Below are 15,176 nucleotides of genomic sequence, written 5' to 3' on the forward strand. Positions count from 1 at the left end.
TCCAATTTCCATGAAATTTCACATTTTATGAAATCCAATTTCTATATGTTTTTCTAGTTATGAGTTCTTAAATCTTGTGAATTAAATAGACCCTTAGAAACCAATTTTTGTAAGTACTACATACTTGCATCCAAATTCTGAAATTCCTATGGGCCCATAATCCATTTCCTTATCCCCTCGAAACCAGCGGCATAAACCAACTCCGCTCCCGCACCTCCTCACCCGCTTCCCTCCCTTTGACTCCTCCCACCACCAAAACCGCGGGCCGCATCCCGCGCCGCCCACCGGCGGCAAGCCACCGCTTACTAAACCTCCGCCGCGGCGTCCCCAAGCCCACGCAGCCGGCACACACCGCCCCCCACCCACCACCATGGCGTCCTCTCTCCTCACCACCCCGTCCCAGACCCTAGCAGCCCTCACACCCGCCGCGGCGCGCGCCCGCAGGACGTCCCGGGCGTCCTTCTCCTCGCCCCGCCTCCCGGGCCGCCGCGCGCTGCGCGTGCGCGCGGCGGTCGCGATCGAGAAGGAGGTGCCGGAGAACGAGGCGCCGCCGACCTTCCTGCGGGAGGACGGCGCGGGGGCGGGGTCCGGGTCCGTGCGCGAGCGGTTCGAGGGCATGATCCGGCGGGTGCAGGGCGAGATCTGCGCCGCGCTCGAGGAGGCCGACGGCAGCGGCGCGCGCTTCGTGGAGGACGTGTGGTCGCGCCCCGGTGGCGGCGGGGGCATCAGCCGGGTGCTCCAGGACGGGGACGTGTTCGAGAAGGCCGGGGTGAACGTCTCGGTCGTCTACGGGGTCATGCCCCCGGACGCCTACCGCGCGGCCAAGGGCGCCGCGAAGAACGGGGCGGCGGATGGGCACAAGGCTGGGCCGGTGCCCTTCTTCGCCGCGGGCATTAGCTCGGTAAGAGCTCCCTTTCCTGGTGCATTGGCACGAAAAGTTGGATCTGCTTAGAATTAGGACGTAATTTCTCAGTTTTCGACATTGCAATGCTTGGCATTGTGAGCATCGGTGCCCTCAATTGTGCCTATAGGTGGCACATTGCAACTATATTGACCTTTAGACACCAGGACGTGCCTAAATTTTAAGCAGATCATTGGGCTTAGTAAGAGCTCTTGACTGTTCACATTCCTATGCCATGAATTTTTTCATCTTTATGGTGACCAATTGACCATAGTACTCAAGTATTTTGATTCATATTTGGGTAGTATATCGTGCTGTAGTTGAGGAGCTGTATTGACCTTTAGACACCAGGACGTGCGTAAATTTTAAGCAGATCATCCAGCTTAGTAAGAGCTCTTGACTGTTCACATTCCAATACCATGAATTTTTTTCATCTTTATGATGTCCATAGTACTCAATTATTTATATTTATGTTTGAGTAGTTAAACTTGTGCTGTAGTTTAGGAACTGTAGTGTCTGATCCATTTGCTGCAAATATTTAGAAGGCGTGAATTTGCAACTAAATGCAGTTGAATAATGAGTTTATATAAAAATAAGATGTTCATCAACAGTATTAGCTTCCCGAGAGGATGCTTGTTGATACCATCATTTTACAAATTTGGTGAGACCTGTTGCAGTTAGAGCATCTCCAACAGGCGCGGTATAAATCGGCGCGCTATACCACGCTGCCGCCGCGCTGTAAACTGATGGCGCGCGCCGGAGCGATTTTTCCCCGCCGGATGCTCCATTTTGCAGCGCGCGTTGGCGCGCAAAAAAAGCACCTCCGCCGGACGCTCTATTTTGCAGCGCGCGGGCGCGGCGCAAACAACAAACAAACACAACTATGCATCGAACAAGATCAAACAACCATATAAAATTCAAAAATAAAATGTACCATCCGAATACAATACATTGTTCACACCAAATACAACACGTCGAACATACAACAATACAACATAGTTTTGAGACAATACAACACATAATTTTCAAACAAATACAACAAGTATGCAACTACTGTTGTCCATTCCAATTCCACCATTCTTCCATGAGAATTGAGATCTATTTGAAGCTCATCATGTGTGTTGTTGCACCGAATGGCATGGTATGAGGCAATAAACCGGGCAATCCTCTGTGCGGACCTCCTCACTTGCACGGGAACCCCCATCAAGTCGTAGTGGGTATGATCCACATCTTTCCCGCGATCATCCTCTATAATCATGTTATGCATGATGACACACGCGGTCATGATATACCAAAGGCATTCTTGGTCCCAAAATCTAGCCGGTCCTCTAACAATGGCAAATTGGGCTTGCAAAATCCCAAATGCTCTCTCTACATCTTTCCTAGCCGCCGCTTGTGCATTATGGAATTGGGTTTGCTTCTTACCTCTTGGTTGAATAATCGGCTTCACAAATGTTTGCCACCTTGGATATATGCCATCGGCGAGGAAGTAGCCATAGTTGTACTTGTGGCCATTTGCTTCAAACTCCACCAATGGACCTTCCCGCATTGCAAGTCTTGTCATTAGTGGTGACCGTTGAAGAACATTGATGTCATTGCAAGACCCGGACATTCCAAAAAAAAGCATGCCATATCCAAGTCTCTTGGTCGGCCACCGCTTCAAGGACTATGGTGGCATCCTTCTTGTACCCTTTGAATTGTCCATGCCATGCTGCCGGACAATTCTTCCAACTCCAATGCATACAATCAATGAAACCAAGCATGCCGGGAAACCCCCGATTGGCGTTGATCTCCAAAAGCCTTGCTGTGTCTTGAGCATTGGGGGCTCTCAAGTATGTGGAGCCAAAGATATTGACAATTGCAACGACAAAGCGCTTCACACACAAGATAGAAGTGCTCTCTCCCATGGCCAAATGATCATCAACAAGATCCGCCGGTATACCATATGCCAACATACGCAAGGCGGCGGTCACCTTTTGATATGTGCTATGACCAAGTTCTCCGGCATTATTCCTCCTTTGCTCAAAGAAGCGATCATACTTGATCACCTCCGTTGCGATGTGCTTGAACAAGTTGAGACTCATCCGGAAACGCCGCCGAAAATAGCTTTCGGGAAATATCGGATTCTCATTGAAATACGACCGCATCAACTTCTCATGCCCTTCAATCCTTTCTCTCCACAACTTCTGTTTACCGAACACCGATGCACCAAATTTTGGCTTCTTAACGGCGCGGTATGCTAATAGTAGCGATATGTTCTCCTCTTCCTCTTGGTCATACTCGTCATCCGATGAATCATATGATGAACTCTACAAACATACATATAAAATTACTTAACTACAACTAACTATTAGAGATAATTGGCGGATAGAGGCTGGCCGGCGGAGGTGCATACCTTGCGAGCAAATCGGCGAGCACCATGCTCGCGCCATGTTGTTAGCAAGCTCGAAGACGACGGCGACGGCATGGCGGCGGCGGCGCGGAGGACAACGACGACGACGCGACGGCGCCGGGAAGGAGGAGGCGGAGGAGGAGCGCCGACTACTGCCCGTCGCTGGCGGCGGCGCGGGCGTCACAGAGCGGCGGAGCGCCCGCCGCTGCTGGGAGGGGGCGCGGGCGAGGCGGATCTACGCAGCGGCGGGGCGGCGGCGGAATCGACCGGCGGCGGCTGGATTTTGCGGCGGCGGTCGGTGGGGAAATGAGGGCGCAGGCGGGGGGGGAATTTCCTGCCGTTGGCTTTTCGCGCGTGGACGGGCGATGCCGTGCGCTGTAGCCGACGCGTCACATATGGCGCTCCGGATTGTGCAAAACACCGCGCGCCCAAAATTTTTGCGCGCGCCGTGCCGTTACCGCGCTCGCCGGAGCGCCCCGAATTCCTCCCGCGCGCTGCATACCGGCCGTTTTTTTGCAGCGCGGCCTATATAGCGCGCCTGTTGGAGATGCTCTCTTACCCCTGATTGGAGGTTAGCCTGTGCCATCTCCTCTTCTCTCTGTTTTTGTATCCTAAGCACTGCTCAATTAATCATTTAGTTTTGTGCTACAGCTTTGTTTATCTCCTAACGAATTCTTTTGCTAAGACTTTGTATGTTTGTTCAACACTTCTAATTTTTATTCATTGAATTACTTTCTAGTAGTATCACACCATAGTTGGAGACTTGGAGGTGTATTAATGGTGATCGTTTAAACTTTCAGGTTCTTCATCCAAAGAATCCGTTTGCTCCAACATTGCATTTCAACTACCGTTATTTTGAAACAGATGCACCGAAAGGTATATATGCTAGTAAATTTTCAAATTCATTATGTAATTTGTCTAGTGCAGGTCCATTTCATCATATATTTTTAATCATTATCTAATTTTCTGCATACTGTTTAATATGTACACCAATTGATTTATAAAGGCCCACAATGCACATGGGATTACACATTAATGTTTGCCTTAAGATAATAGTACAAAATTAGGCTCTCAAGTTATCTCTACGGGTACTCTGCAAAATTACTATAAAGGGTAAAATTCAAAATTACCATGGCCATCTCTGTAAGAAATTTAGGCTTAAGTCGCATTTAATTTAAGACAATAAAATGTTTTTCATTGTTAGGAACTGCGATCCGTGATACTCATAGGCTATAATTTTAACTGTAGATGTACCTGGTGCACCAAGATCATGGTGGTTTGGAGGCGGTACCGATTTGACTCCGTCGTATCTCATTGAAGAGGATGTGAAGCATTTTCATTCTGTATGTCAACAGTCCATATCAATGCACCCAATTATAGGGCCATCCAATTTCTGATCATATTAGTAGTATTATGCTATCTGGGGTCCTTTCTAGTTATTATTTCTAATGCTATGCATATTTGTGATTTAATGCCTTTTTTTTTATCTCAAGTCCTGCCCTGAAGGGGTTGTTAATGACTTGTTATACCATAATTTGGTTTTCACACAGCACCTTAAACATAGTTGGTGATCCAACCCATTGGGCATAAAAGGAACCACCTGCACCTTCTTGAACCCATATTTGCACAATTTTAAATTTGATTGATGGTTTACAAGGAGAGAATGTTTAATGGGCAAGAATCTTGTATGATGTAAACCTTGGGAAGAATTAGAATAGCAGAAACTGAAGAGAGCGCATGATAATTCATGTTGATTAATAAGTACTCTTGACAGTTGAACACTTCAGATGGTGATTCTGTTTGTGGAACATAAATCATTTTCATGTTTTGTTATCTGATTTCAGGTTCAAAAACAAGCTTGTGATAAGTTTGATCCAAGTTTTTACCCAAGATTCAAAAAGTGGTGCGATGATTATTTCTATATTAAGGTATGTTGAGTTTTTCACTTGATGCCCTAAATATTAGGATATACTCAGGTGCATAATATAGAGTTTGATGCATATTCCTTTTGCAATTGCACGAGTTTACATAAGTATGTGTTAATTGATGATTTGGTTCGAACACCTATAGTTTTCCTACAAAAAATAAATCTCGACAATGTTGCTGCATAATTGTACTGGGTAATTGGTTATCCCAGAAAGGAGATATTATTTGTTATCGGCTAGGATATTCTTGGTGAACAATTAATGGTTCCATACGAGAGTTCAGGTGCTCATAGTTTTTCTTCCAATGCAGCACCGTAATGAAAGACGTGGGCTTGGCGGAATATTTTTTGATGATCTTAATGATTATGACCAAGACATGCTTCTGAACTTTGCTACAGGTAAAACTCATTAGTACTTGCATGATTAGTAAAGATGGAGTGAATTGTATTCAATTAGCTTGGTACACCTGTTCTGCAGTCACTCTCTTAGTTGGACTAGCTCGTTGACCAAAAAGAATGCTATTAGAGCAATTCTTAACTGTCGGAAACGTGCGAGACAAGATGGCCATCTCCAGGCTACTACTGCTGCAATTTGACAAAGCCTAAGAGACCAGCTAGCTCACGCCGAACGAGGATTGGTTGCGCAAAGAGATCAAGAGGGCCTACCTAGGCTTGGCGTCCCTCGAAAGAACCATCGCGAGACAGCGCGCAAGAATCGCTGCCCTTAAGGATGGAGACGCGGACACGTCCTTCTTCCACCGGCAATGCTCTTATCGCCGGCACAAGAACCGTGTGTATGCGCTATCGGTCGACGACAGAGTCATCACTGATCATGCGGAGATGGCCGCGACGGCGTACCACCACTTCGACGACCTGCTGGGTACTGACCAGGGCCGCGATTGCATGCTCAACCTCGACGATCTCATCAAACCAGACGGCACCCTACATGATCTCGTGGCTCCATTCAGCGAGGAAGAAATTCGGAAGGCTGTGAAGCGCCTCCCTTCACACAAGGCGCCCGGGCCAGACGGATACACTGCGAAATTCCTCCGCGCGTGTTGGGGCATCATCAACGGCGACATTGTCGCCGCGTTCCAGCAGCTGTATGAGCATCGTGGACGCGGTTTTGCACGGCTTAATCAGGCCCTGCTAACCCATTTGCCCAAGAACGCTGGCGCAAGCACTCTGCGTGACTACAGGCCCATAAGCCTTATTCACCTGGTGGCCAAGTTATTCGCCAAGGTCCTCTCCTTGCGGCTTGCCCCCAGACTCGACAGCCTCGTCAGCCCAGTCGAGAACGCGTTCGTCGGCGGCCGCAGTCTCCATGATAATTTCGTCCTGGTGTGCCAATCCGCTCGCCTTCTGCATCAGCTGGGAGACCCACAGGTACTGATCAAGCTCGACCTGGCTCGCGCTTTCGACTCCTTGTCCTGGCCCTTCCTCTTCGAGGCACGTCGATGCTATGGGTTTGGAGACCGATTCCTTGACTGGCTGGCGATCCTGCTCACCTCGGCCAGCACCAGAGTGCTCCTCAACGGAGAACCAGGCCCTGCGATTTGGCACCGACGAGGTCTTCGCCAAGGCGATCCGCTGTCTCCATAGCTGTTCGTCCTCGCCGTCGACACCTTGGGACGCCTGTTCCGCCGCGCCACCGAGCTTGGCGTCCACCGGCAGCTGCACCCGCTACGTCTGATCCCGTCAATTTCAATTTCGCTCTACACGGACGACGTGATCCTATTCTGCCATCCACTCTTGGAGGAAGTGGAGGCCGTGAAGTAGCTTCTCAAGCTGTTCGTCCGAGCATCCGGTCTATGCGTCAATTATAGCAAAAGCACCACCACGCTCATCAAGTGTGCTCCCGGGGAGGTGGAACCCCCCGTCGCAAGGCTGGCCTGCCCCATCGTTGACCTGCCCCTAACCTACCTGGGAATTCCTCTTACCATCCGGAAGCCCACAAGCGCCCACATGCAACCCATGATCGACCGAATCGCAAATAGGCTGCCAACCTGGAAAGCTCATCTCATGGACAAGGCAGGCCGCCTCGTGATGGTGAAATCTGTGCTCGGGGCGATCCCCATTCATCAGCTGCTCGTCCTCGCACCCTCTAGGAAGATACTGAAGCTCACCATTAAAATCGAGCGAGGCTTCCTTTGGGCGGGGCGCGCGGCAGCCAATGGAGGGCATTGCCACGTAAACTGGCAGCGGGTGGCTCGGCCCATCTCCCTCGGCGGCCTCGGCATTCATGACCTGGAGAGGACCAGCTTATCGCTGCGCCTCCGCTGGCTGTGGCTCAGCCGCACGGACGACCGGCGTGCTTGGAGCGGCATGGAGATGCAGTTCACGGACAACGAACGCGCGCTCTTCTTTGCCTCTACCACGATGACCCTCGGCGATGGACGCACCACGAGGTTTTGGGATGATCATTGGATCGACGGCCGCTCCATACGGGAGATTGCACCAGCGCTATATGCTTGCATACCCAAACGCCAGCGCCAGGCAAGGACGGTGTCTGATGGGCTGCACGATAACTCCTGGGCAAGGGACATCCACGGTGCTGTTGGGGTCCAGGAGATTGGCGAATATCTGCAGCTATGGCTAAGGGTCACAGGAACCATTCTCAGCGACGAACCCGATTGGCTGCTCTGGAGGTGGACCGCCAGCGGCGAGTACACCGCGCACTCTGCCTACACGGCCACGTTCCATGGCTCGACGCCATCGCCCTCCTGAAGGCACACCTGGAAATTCTGGGCACCACCCAAGGTAAAAAATTTCACCTGGCTCGCCCTACAAGACCGGTGTTGGACCGCGGCACGGCTGGCAAGACATGGGCTGCAGCACCACCCAAGGTGTTTGCTTTGTGACCAAGACCCGGAGAACGTGCGACACCTGCTGATCGAGTGTCCCTTCTCCAAGCAAATTTGGCATGAGGCGCTGTCGTGGCTACGGATGACCTGCAGAATCCCTAGCAACAACGACGCCACGCTAACCAATTGGCTTGACGAAGCTTTGCAAGCAACCCCGAAACCGCTGCGCAAGGGACTGGGAACCGCTGCCCTGCTGATACCATGGATGATATGGAAGCATAGAAACGACTGCGTCTTCGATAGGGCACAGCCATGCACCCAGCAGCTGATGGCCAAGGTCAAGGAGGAGGCTACCTTATGGCCTCAAGCTGGCGCCCTTGGGCTTAGAGTTGTGCTCCCTCCAGATTGGGATGTACACTAGAATATTTTCAGTTCATGCAATCTGTCTCCTAGGAGACCTGTAAACAAACTTCTACCTTTTCAATGAAATGAAGCGCAAAGGTCCTTTGCGTTTTCTCGAAAAAAAAAACAAAGAGACTTATTTGCCTTTTCTTTCTGCAGAGTGTGCCGGTTCTGTAATTCCTGCATACTTACCCATCATAGAACGTCGCAAAGACACCCCATTTAACGAGGAGCACAAGGCATGGCAGCAACTGCGGAGAGGCCGCTATGTGGAGTTCAACCTTGTAAGCGGAGCTTATATGGACGCAGTCACAAGTTACAATCTTGCTGTCGTTTCTTTCTTCTGGTTTTAATATATGCTACTTTTGAAGGTTTATGATCGTGGTACCACATTTGGACTCAAGACTGGTGGAAGGATCGAAAGTATACTTGTCTCTCTACCACTTACAGCCCGATGGGAGTATGACCATGTAAGCTAAAATGTTCCTTATGCGTACTATCTGGATTGTTAAATTTTCACTAAGGGGCCATGGAAAGGGATCTTAAGTACTCCCACCGATCCATAATAAGTGGCATACTGGTTCTAGTTCAAATTTCTTCAAATTTGGACTAAAATCATGACACTTATTATGGATCGGAGGTAGTATCGTCCTTACCATCCTTGCCATCCTCAAGGCCCCGTGAGTTCGCTAACAGGCCCGGGCCCGCAGGAGTGCGGCCGCGGCCCAAATTTTCTGACTTTGTATTATAAAGTCTGTACATATAAATACATTCACGAAAGCATTTCATTCCTGGTGGTAATGGTCAAATGGTCCATAAGCGCGTTAGATAGGAGGTGGTACGATCGAATCTTGCTGGCCGCGTATTTTATTTTTTTCCTCTGATTTTCTTGCTGGCTGCATCTAGTTTTTTTCCGTCTGATTTTAGCTATTCCTACTAATGGCTAAGACGTACTAAGTAAATTCTAGTTCTAAGTCTTAAACATACCAAGATTTCTCAGATTCGGATTATATAAAAAATAACACTATGTTTTAATTTCATAGATTGTTAGGTAATTTAATATAGCGTTATTATATTTCTCTCATGGGATAATTCTTATAATATGCACTACATATTGGGATAACTTTGCTTGTAAGTCTTTGAGATTCTGAAAATATTTTCCTACTTTTAAAACCTAAATAGGAAACCATTACAATTAGACCACCGGTTCGATCGGTTTTTAAGCTATACAATATGTTTCCTCTTAAAATATTTTTAAGCTAATTTTATCGCAAAATTAGAATCTACAAGCGGAAGCAAGTAATTCCCTGTTTAAATGCACATACAAGGCATATATATATATATTATAGTTATTAATTAATTATATTTTTTAATGAAATAGGGCCCCATTTACAATCTCGCACAGGGCCTCAAATTTTGCCGGCCCAGCCCTGTTCGCTAACACGCCATTTTTGTTTGCAGAAACCTGAAGAAGGGACTGAAGAGTGGAAACTTCTGGATGCGTGCATAAATCCGAAGGAATGGCTCTGATTAGCTGAGGTTGTTTGTTGGCTCAGTTGTTTTGTTAGTATTCGTCACTGTGTAGTGTTGAGATCCCCTACGACCATGTGTAGTTTCTTTTTGTGTGTGCAGAATTTTGGACAAGCATATCATGATGTAACTCGGTTTAGTAAAGCTAGGTTTCTGAGCTGTGTAGTTGTTATACCCCTTCCTTTTTTCCATATGAATGAAAATGAAGGAAAGGATAAAAAAGCTGGGTTAGATTTTTGATTTTTGGGTACCGGACGCAGTGATACTGGTGCCTCAGTGTCCAGTATTATTGAAGGAGTACAAGTTTTTTTTGAAGAAAAATGTATTCTTATAGACTACGTCGGTGGCACAGGCCGCTTAACCCAACGTGCATGTCCAAACATAACATGGAGTGCGTGGAGGCGTGGAAGCACTACAAACTCACAGTTACGAAAAGGCATTCGTTGGTGCCCAACTAACATACGAAAGAGAAGGCACAACCCAACGTGCGTACAACTTGTGCTTTTTGAGGAAATACTTTATAATACTAGCATGAAGTATGATAATATCAAAGGTCATAATAGTAGGTCAGCTTTTTCTTTTGGAAAGCGATGAGCGAATACTACGAAAAGTGATCTGTCTATTGCTGCTTGAATACTGAAAAGCACCCCAGGATCGAGGAATCAACAAAGTTACAGATCACATTGCTCGTCTTGTGCCGATTGAGCGTCGCTCTATTTCACTTGTTCACCTGCTGTGGTCAGCGAGCACTAACTCTTGCACCTAACATTGCTAGTACTATTTACTTGTTCAAATGCAGTGAGCTATGGTCTTGGCTCAACTTACTTTTCTATTTTCATTTCGGGTGTATCTACATACTAAATAGTGTCTAGATACATCTAAATTTAAACAAAGTTAAGACAAGTTTTATGAGACGACACAAAGAGACACCAATGGATGCTATCTATCTAGTCATGATTGAAAATTATTATACCCTTTTCTTTTTGCCCTATGGATAACATGGCAATTTATTCCTTAGATTTCCTTCTGCATCAGAAAAGACTTGATTGATATCTTTGAAGATGAAATCATTTCTAGTAGTCCAGATCAAGGAACCGAAATGATGATCTCCAAGAAGAAGGGGATTCTGAAGCTTCCTTCGCCCAGAGGGTGAGCTGGAGAATGGGTATGTTTTGTGAAATTGTGAGTGCTCCGTCAGGACAAATGTATCTCCAAGAGGCTATGTGGACTCCCTCCTATGATCTCCTATTGGCTTTTCGCCCAACTGTGGCGGCACCTAACCTTGCCCGATTAGTTTATGACCTCGTTTATGCTCTGGCCATTATGTATTGCACGCAGGCACATGGTTGGTGGTAGTGGCTAGCTAGCTCTCACTCTTGACAAGGAATGCACTTATACAACTAATCATATACTATCCTATCAAGATGTTTTCCAATTAGGGGCAAGATTCAAAGAAAGAAGTCAGCACAAAGTTGCTGGTCTTACTGGCATGCAAAAGAAATTTCCGCTGGTAGCATCATTTGGCTTGCAAGACCAGTAACCCGAATTACCGGCCAATTATCAGAACCCTAGTTTTGTTGGTGAGACAAAAAACAACCTAGCTAGAGAATATTTATTTATATCAAGATATAATTGCAAGTAACACATGTAGAGCGAATTTGTCGTCGCAAGAGAAGGAAACAGGCATACAACATCACACACGTGATCGCAGGACAGGAGATACAGCTAGCTAACTTACTTGAGAGACTTGAGCGTCGCGAGGAACCCGGCAAATCCAACAATGGCGGTCACCACCGTGGCGATGGTCTTGAAGTTCTTGTAAATAAATCTGTACAGCATGATCCGGATCGGCCTGTTGGCCCTGTAGTTCTCAATAGCTAAAATGGTGCGCAGATATTGGACTCCAGGGCGCAGGTGCTTCTCAAGTCTGTTGAACAAGTCAAGCGCATCCTGGTTATTGAGCCCTGCTCCTCCTTGCAAGATATGCTTTTTTCGCAGCTTCTGCACATCCTCCTCACTGTCAGTGACCATACCCAGGAGGCAGAGGTACGAGCAAACAGTAGAATTCTCCTCATCCTCTTCAAAGAAGTCTGGTGTCGTGCATAGCTCAAAAGCAGCCATGTTGACTAGGAAGCTTGCGTTTCCATAGTCTAGGGACAGTGGTGCCAATAAGAGCTCACCAGAGAGGGACGCCTTTTTTATTCTCATTTCCTTTAGCTCTGCCGTAGATTTGGTGGCCGTGATCTCGATGCCGATCTCTGCAAGCTCGATGGCACTGACGGAAATCGATAATTTCTTGGCCTTTTCAGATAGGGGCTCGGATGACTCATCAGTATCACTAATGTGAGTGCTTCCTACAATATAGTATCGTAGGAGGCCAAGAAGATGCGAAGGTGTGTAGCTACTGTCCCATACAAGAGGTATGTCTTCGAGGTGTTGGCGGGCTTGCAGAGAGGCTTTGGCGTTTCGAGTGAACTGTACCAGGTCCAGGCCAGGCGAGGGCATGAATCTCATGAGCTTCTCAACCACCACCCATGGGAGCTGGTTCTCAAGCAGCACGATATCACGGGAGATGTTTATGTTGTCGGAGCTGAAAGCACTGCTCAACACTGGATCCATCGCCACCCCGCCCACGCAATGTAGCATGAACTGCAGCAGGAAGCAGCCATCATAGAACATCATAGGCTTGAAGTCATCGTCGCTAAAAGACCACACCTTGTTCTCATCATAGTGGCTGCGGGCCTCATCAGCGACTTCGCAGACCGCCCCATACACCTCGTCAACGGAGCAGCCTGAGTCATTGATGAAGTGCCAGGCGGCCACATGCTTGGTGCTCTCCATGTGCTGGAGGGCCGGAGTCCCACCATGGTGGTAAGGGCCAATGGCCACGACATTGGGGGCAGCATACTTGTCGACGAGATCTTCCATGCTCGGAGGGAACAAGTGAATCTTTGTTTTCATCTGGTCATGTTCATCCTGGAATGACTGTGCTGCTTGCTTGAATACTTCAACCGCATACTCATGATCACTGCTCTTCTCAACCAGCTGCTGCCGTCCGTTAACGACAAGACTGTTGCTAGCAGGAGCAGCAACTGTCATCTCCAAAGGGAGGCCAGGAACCCATGCAGTTGGTTCCATAGCAGGCCTCCCCTCCCAATCAGCCAAGGCCAACTGATAGTCACAAGGTGCCTGCATGTTGACAAAGAGAAGTGGAAACTAACAACAGAAACTACACTACTATCATGGGAGAAACATCTAGAGATATCCTAGCACATACGAAAAGGATAAAAAGGAGTTTCAGAACCAAGACTGCATCAGTTATCCTCCGAGCAGAAGATGTCGCTCCTCTTTATAGACCAACCATCAACCAAGTGACCATAATATATGCATATTGCATAACAGAAACTTTTGAACTTTTTCAACGTGCAACACAACCCCGTACCTTTCAGCTTTTTGATGATTACACTACTAGCCTTTCCAATGTCATGTACAAGGTTGTTTCTAAAATCCGGCCTATATTACAAGAAAAATCATTAGATGGTGTATTTTACTCCTTGTTGAATCATAGTGATAAAAAGAGTTAAAATAAGATGAATCCAATATACAAATGGAAAGAAGTTGTACTACTAAAGAGAAAATGGAGACCAAAGCAACATCCGCACCAAAGAGAAAGTGGAAGTACTGGGCAGCAACAATGTTAAAAGTTTGAACCACACCTCTTGGAAACTTTTTTAAAACAGTGGCCATCTCAAATGGGCCATCACATGAACACCCACCATTTGCATCCAACGATCAGTTTTGCTGCAAAGTATCTGTTCAACAATTGGACGCAAAATTAGGCAACTGCAAAAAGGTATATATCTTACACAAAATATTGCTATGGTTTTGGATAACTGTTGGTGTATCTGTTGGACTGTCATCTTGTTCTCTGTTGTGTCCCATCTGGCCCAGCCCAGTCCTGACCTATATAAGGTGCTTCTATCTCTGTAACCCTAATGAGAGAGAGAGAGAGTTCCTCCCTGCAGCCTCCTTCTACCTCAGGTTAGGCCCTCACCTCTGTCCACATGGTATCAGAGCAAGGGACAGTGAGGGCAACGACGGGAAGGACTGCTGATCTGGAAGCCTAGTCTGTTGCGGCAGCTAGGAGGAATAGGAAGAGGAAGGGAGTAGGCTGCTGCGGTGGCTGGGAGGAAGAGGAAGGGAGCAGGCTGCTGCGGCGGCAAGGAGGGGAAGGTAGTGACAAGTAAGGAGACGAAGAGGGTATCCTGAGGGTAAGCCCTTTGGTGTTTCTGAGAGGTTAGTTTGGTTTCAAGCATGGGGGACAACGGAGATTTGGCCAAGGCTCTAGAGAAGCTAGCAAAACTTATCACTACCAAAGGAGATGGAGGAGGATCTACGGGTGGGGGAGCAATCGTTCCCCATACCGACATCGGTCAGAAACTTGAGCTGCCGGCGAATAAAATCAAGTTGGAAGGAGTGGCCAACTATCTCCGATGGTCAAGGAGGGCGCTGTTGATTTTGAACTCGAAAGGGCTGGATGAACGTGTGAGTGGTGAAGCTGCAGAACCAGCAGACAAAACCAGTCCGGAATGGAAGAAGTGGAATGCCATAAATTCTCTGATTGTGGCATGGTTGCTTAACTCTTTGGTTCCTAACATTGCTGCTTATGTAGAGGCACTCACAAAAGCTTCAGAGGTATGGGACACCCTATCAAATCTGTATTCTGGAAAGGGAAACATTATGTTGATTGCTGAGATTGAGGATAAAGTGCATGACTTGCAACAAGGAAACAAAACTGTGATGGCATATGTGGCTGAGTTGCAGCATTTTTGGGGAGATTTATATCATGTTGATCCTCTGGAACTTGCCCATGGGGAATGTGTGAGTGCTGCTGCAAGCTGGATTGAACGTCGGAGAGCCATGAAGTTCTTGAAAGGTCTTAATCAAGATTTTGAGGGGAGAAGGGCTGCTTTACTGCATCAAACCACTACCCCTTCTCTCAAATAAGCCATTGCAGCTATGTCCAGAGAGGAAGTGCGTCTAAATATGACAAAGAGCAGCGATTCTATCCCTCATCCGACCTTCTACACAACCGAGAGACAAGAGATGAGAGACTGCTATACTTGTGGACAGAAGGGACACTTGAAGCATCAGTGTACCTTCTTTGCTACACTCAGTAGGGGGAGAGGAGGATACACACATGGCAGAGGAAGCTACAGAGGA

The 15,176-nt window shown here is 47.6% G+C and overlaps 2 protein-coding genes across 2 annotated transcripts; one reads left to right on the forward strand and one right to left on the reverse strand.

Moving 5' to 3' along the window:
• The first annotated feature begins 225 nt into the window (after nt 1-225).
• LOC124676452 (oxygen-dependent coproporphyrinogen-III oxidase, chloroplastic) lies at nt 226-10,118 on the forward strand. Its single transcript, XM_047212509.1, has 8 exons — nt 226-901; nt 4,094-4,169; nt 4,542-4,636; nt 5,138-5,221; nt 5,529-5,616; nt 8,583-8,707; nt 8,795-8,893; nt 9,885-10,118. The coding sequence occupies exons 1-8, from the start codon at nt 371-373 to the stop codon at nt 9,951-9,953; spliced, it is 1,167 nt and encodes a 388-aa protein (XP_047068465.1). The 5' UTR covers nt 226-370; the 3' UTR covers nt 9,954-10,118.
• A 1,569-nt stretch (nt 10,119-11,687) lies between these two features.
• On the reverse strand, nt 11,688-13,148 carry LOC124671365. Its single transcript, XM_047207743.1, has one exon. The coding sequence runs from the start codon at nt 13,146-13,148 to the stop codon at nt 11,688-11,690; it is 1,461 nt and encodes a 486-aa protein (XP_047063699.1).
• Nucleotides 13,149-15,176: the final 2,028 nt, after the last annotated feature.

This window comes from Lolium rigidum, chromosome 7 (assembly GCF_022539505.1).
Source record: "Lolium rigidum isolate FL_2022 chromosome 7, APGP_CSIRO_Lrig_0.1, whole genome shotgun sequence".
In the NCBI taxonomy this organism is placed as follows: domain Eukaryota; kingdom Viridiplantae; phylum Streptophyta; class Magnoliopsida; order Poales; family Poaceae; genus Lolium; species Lolium rigidum.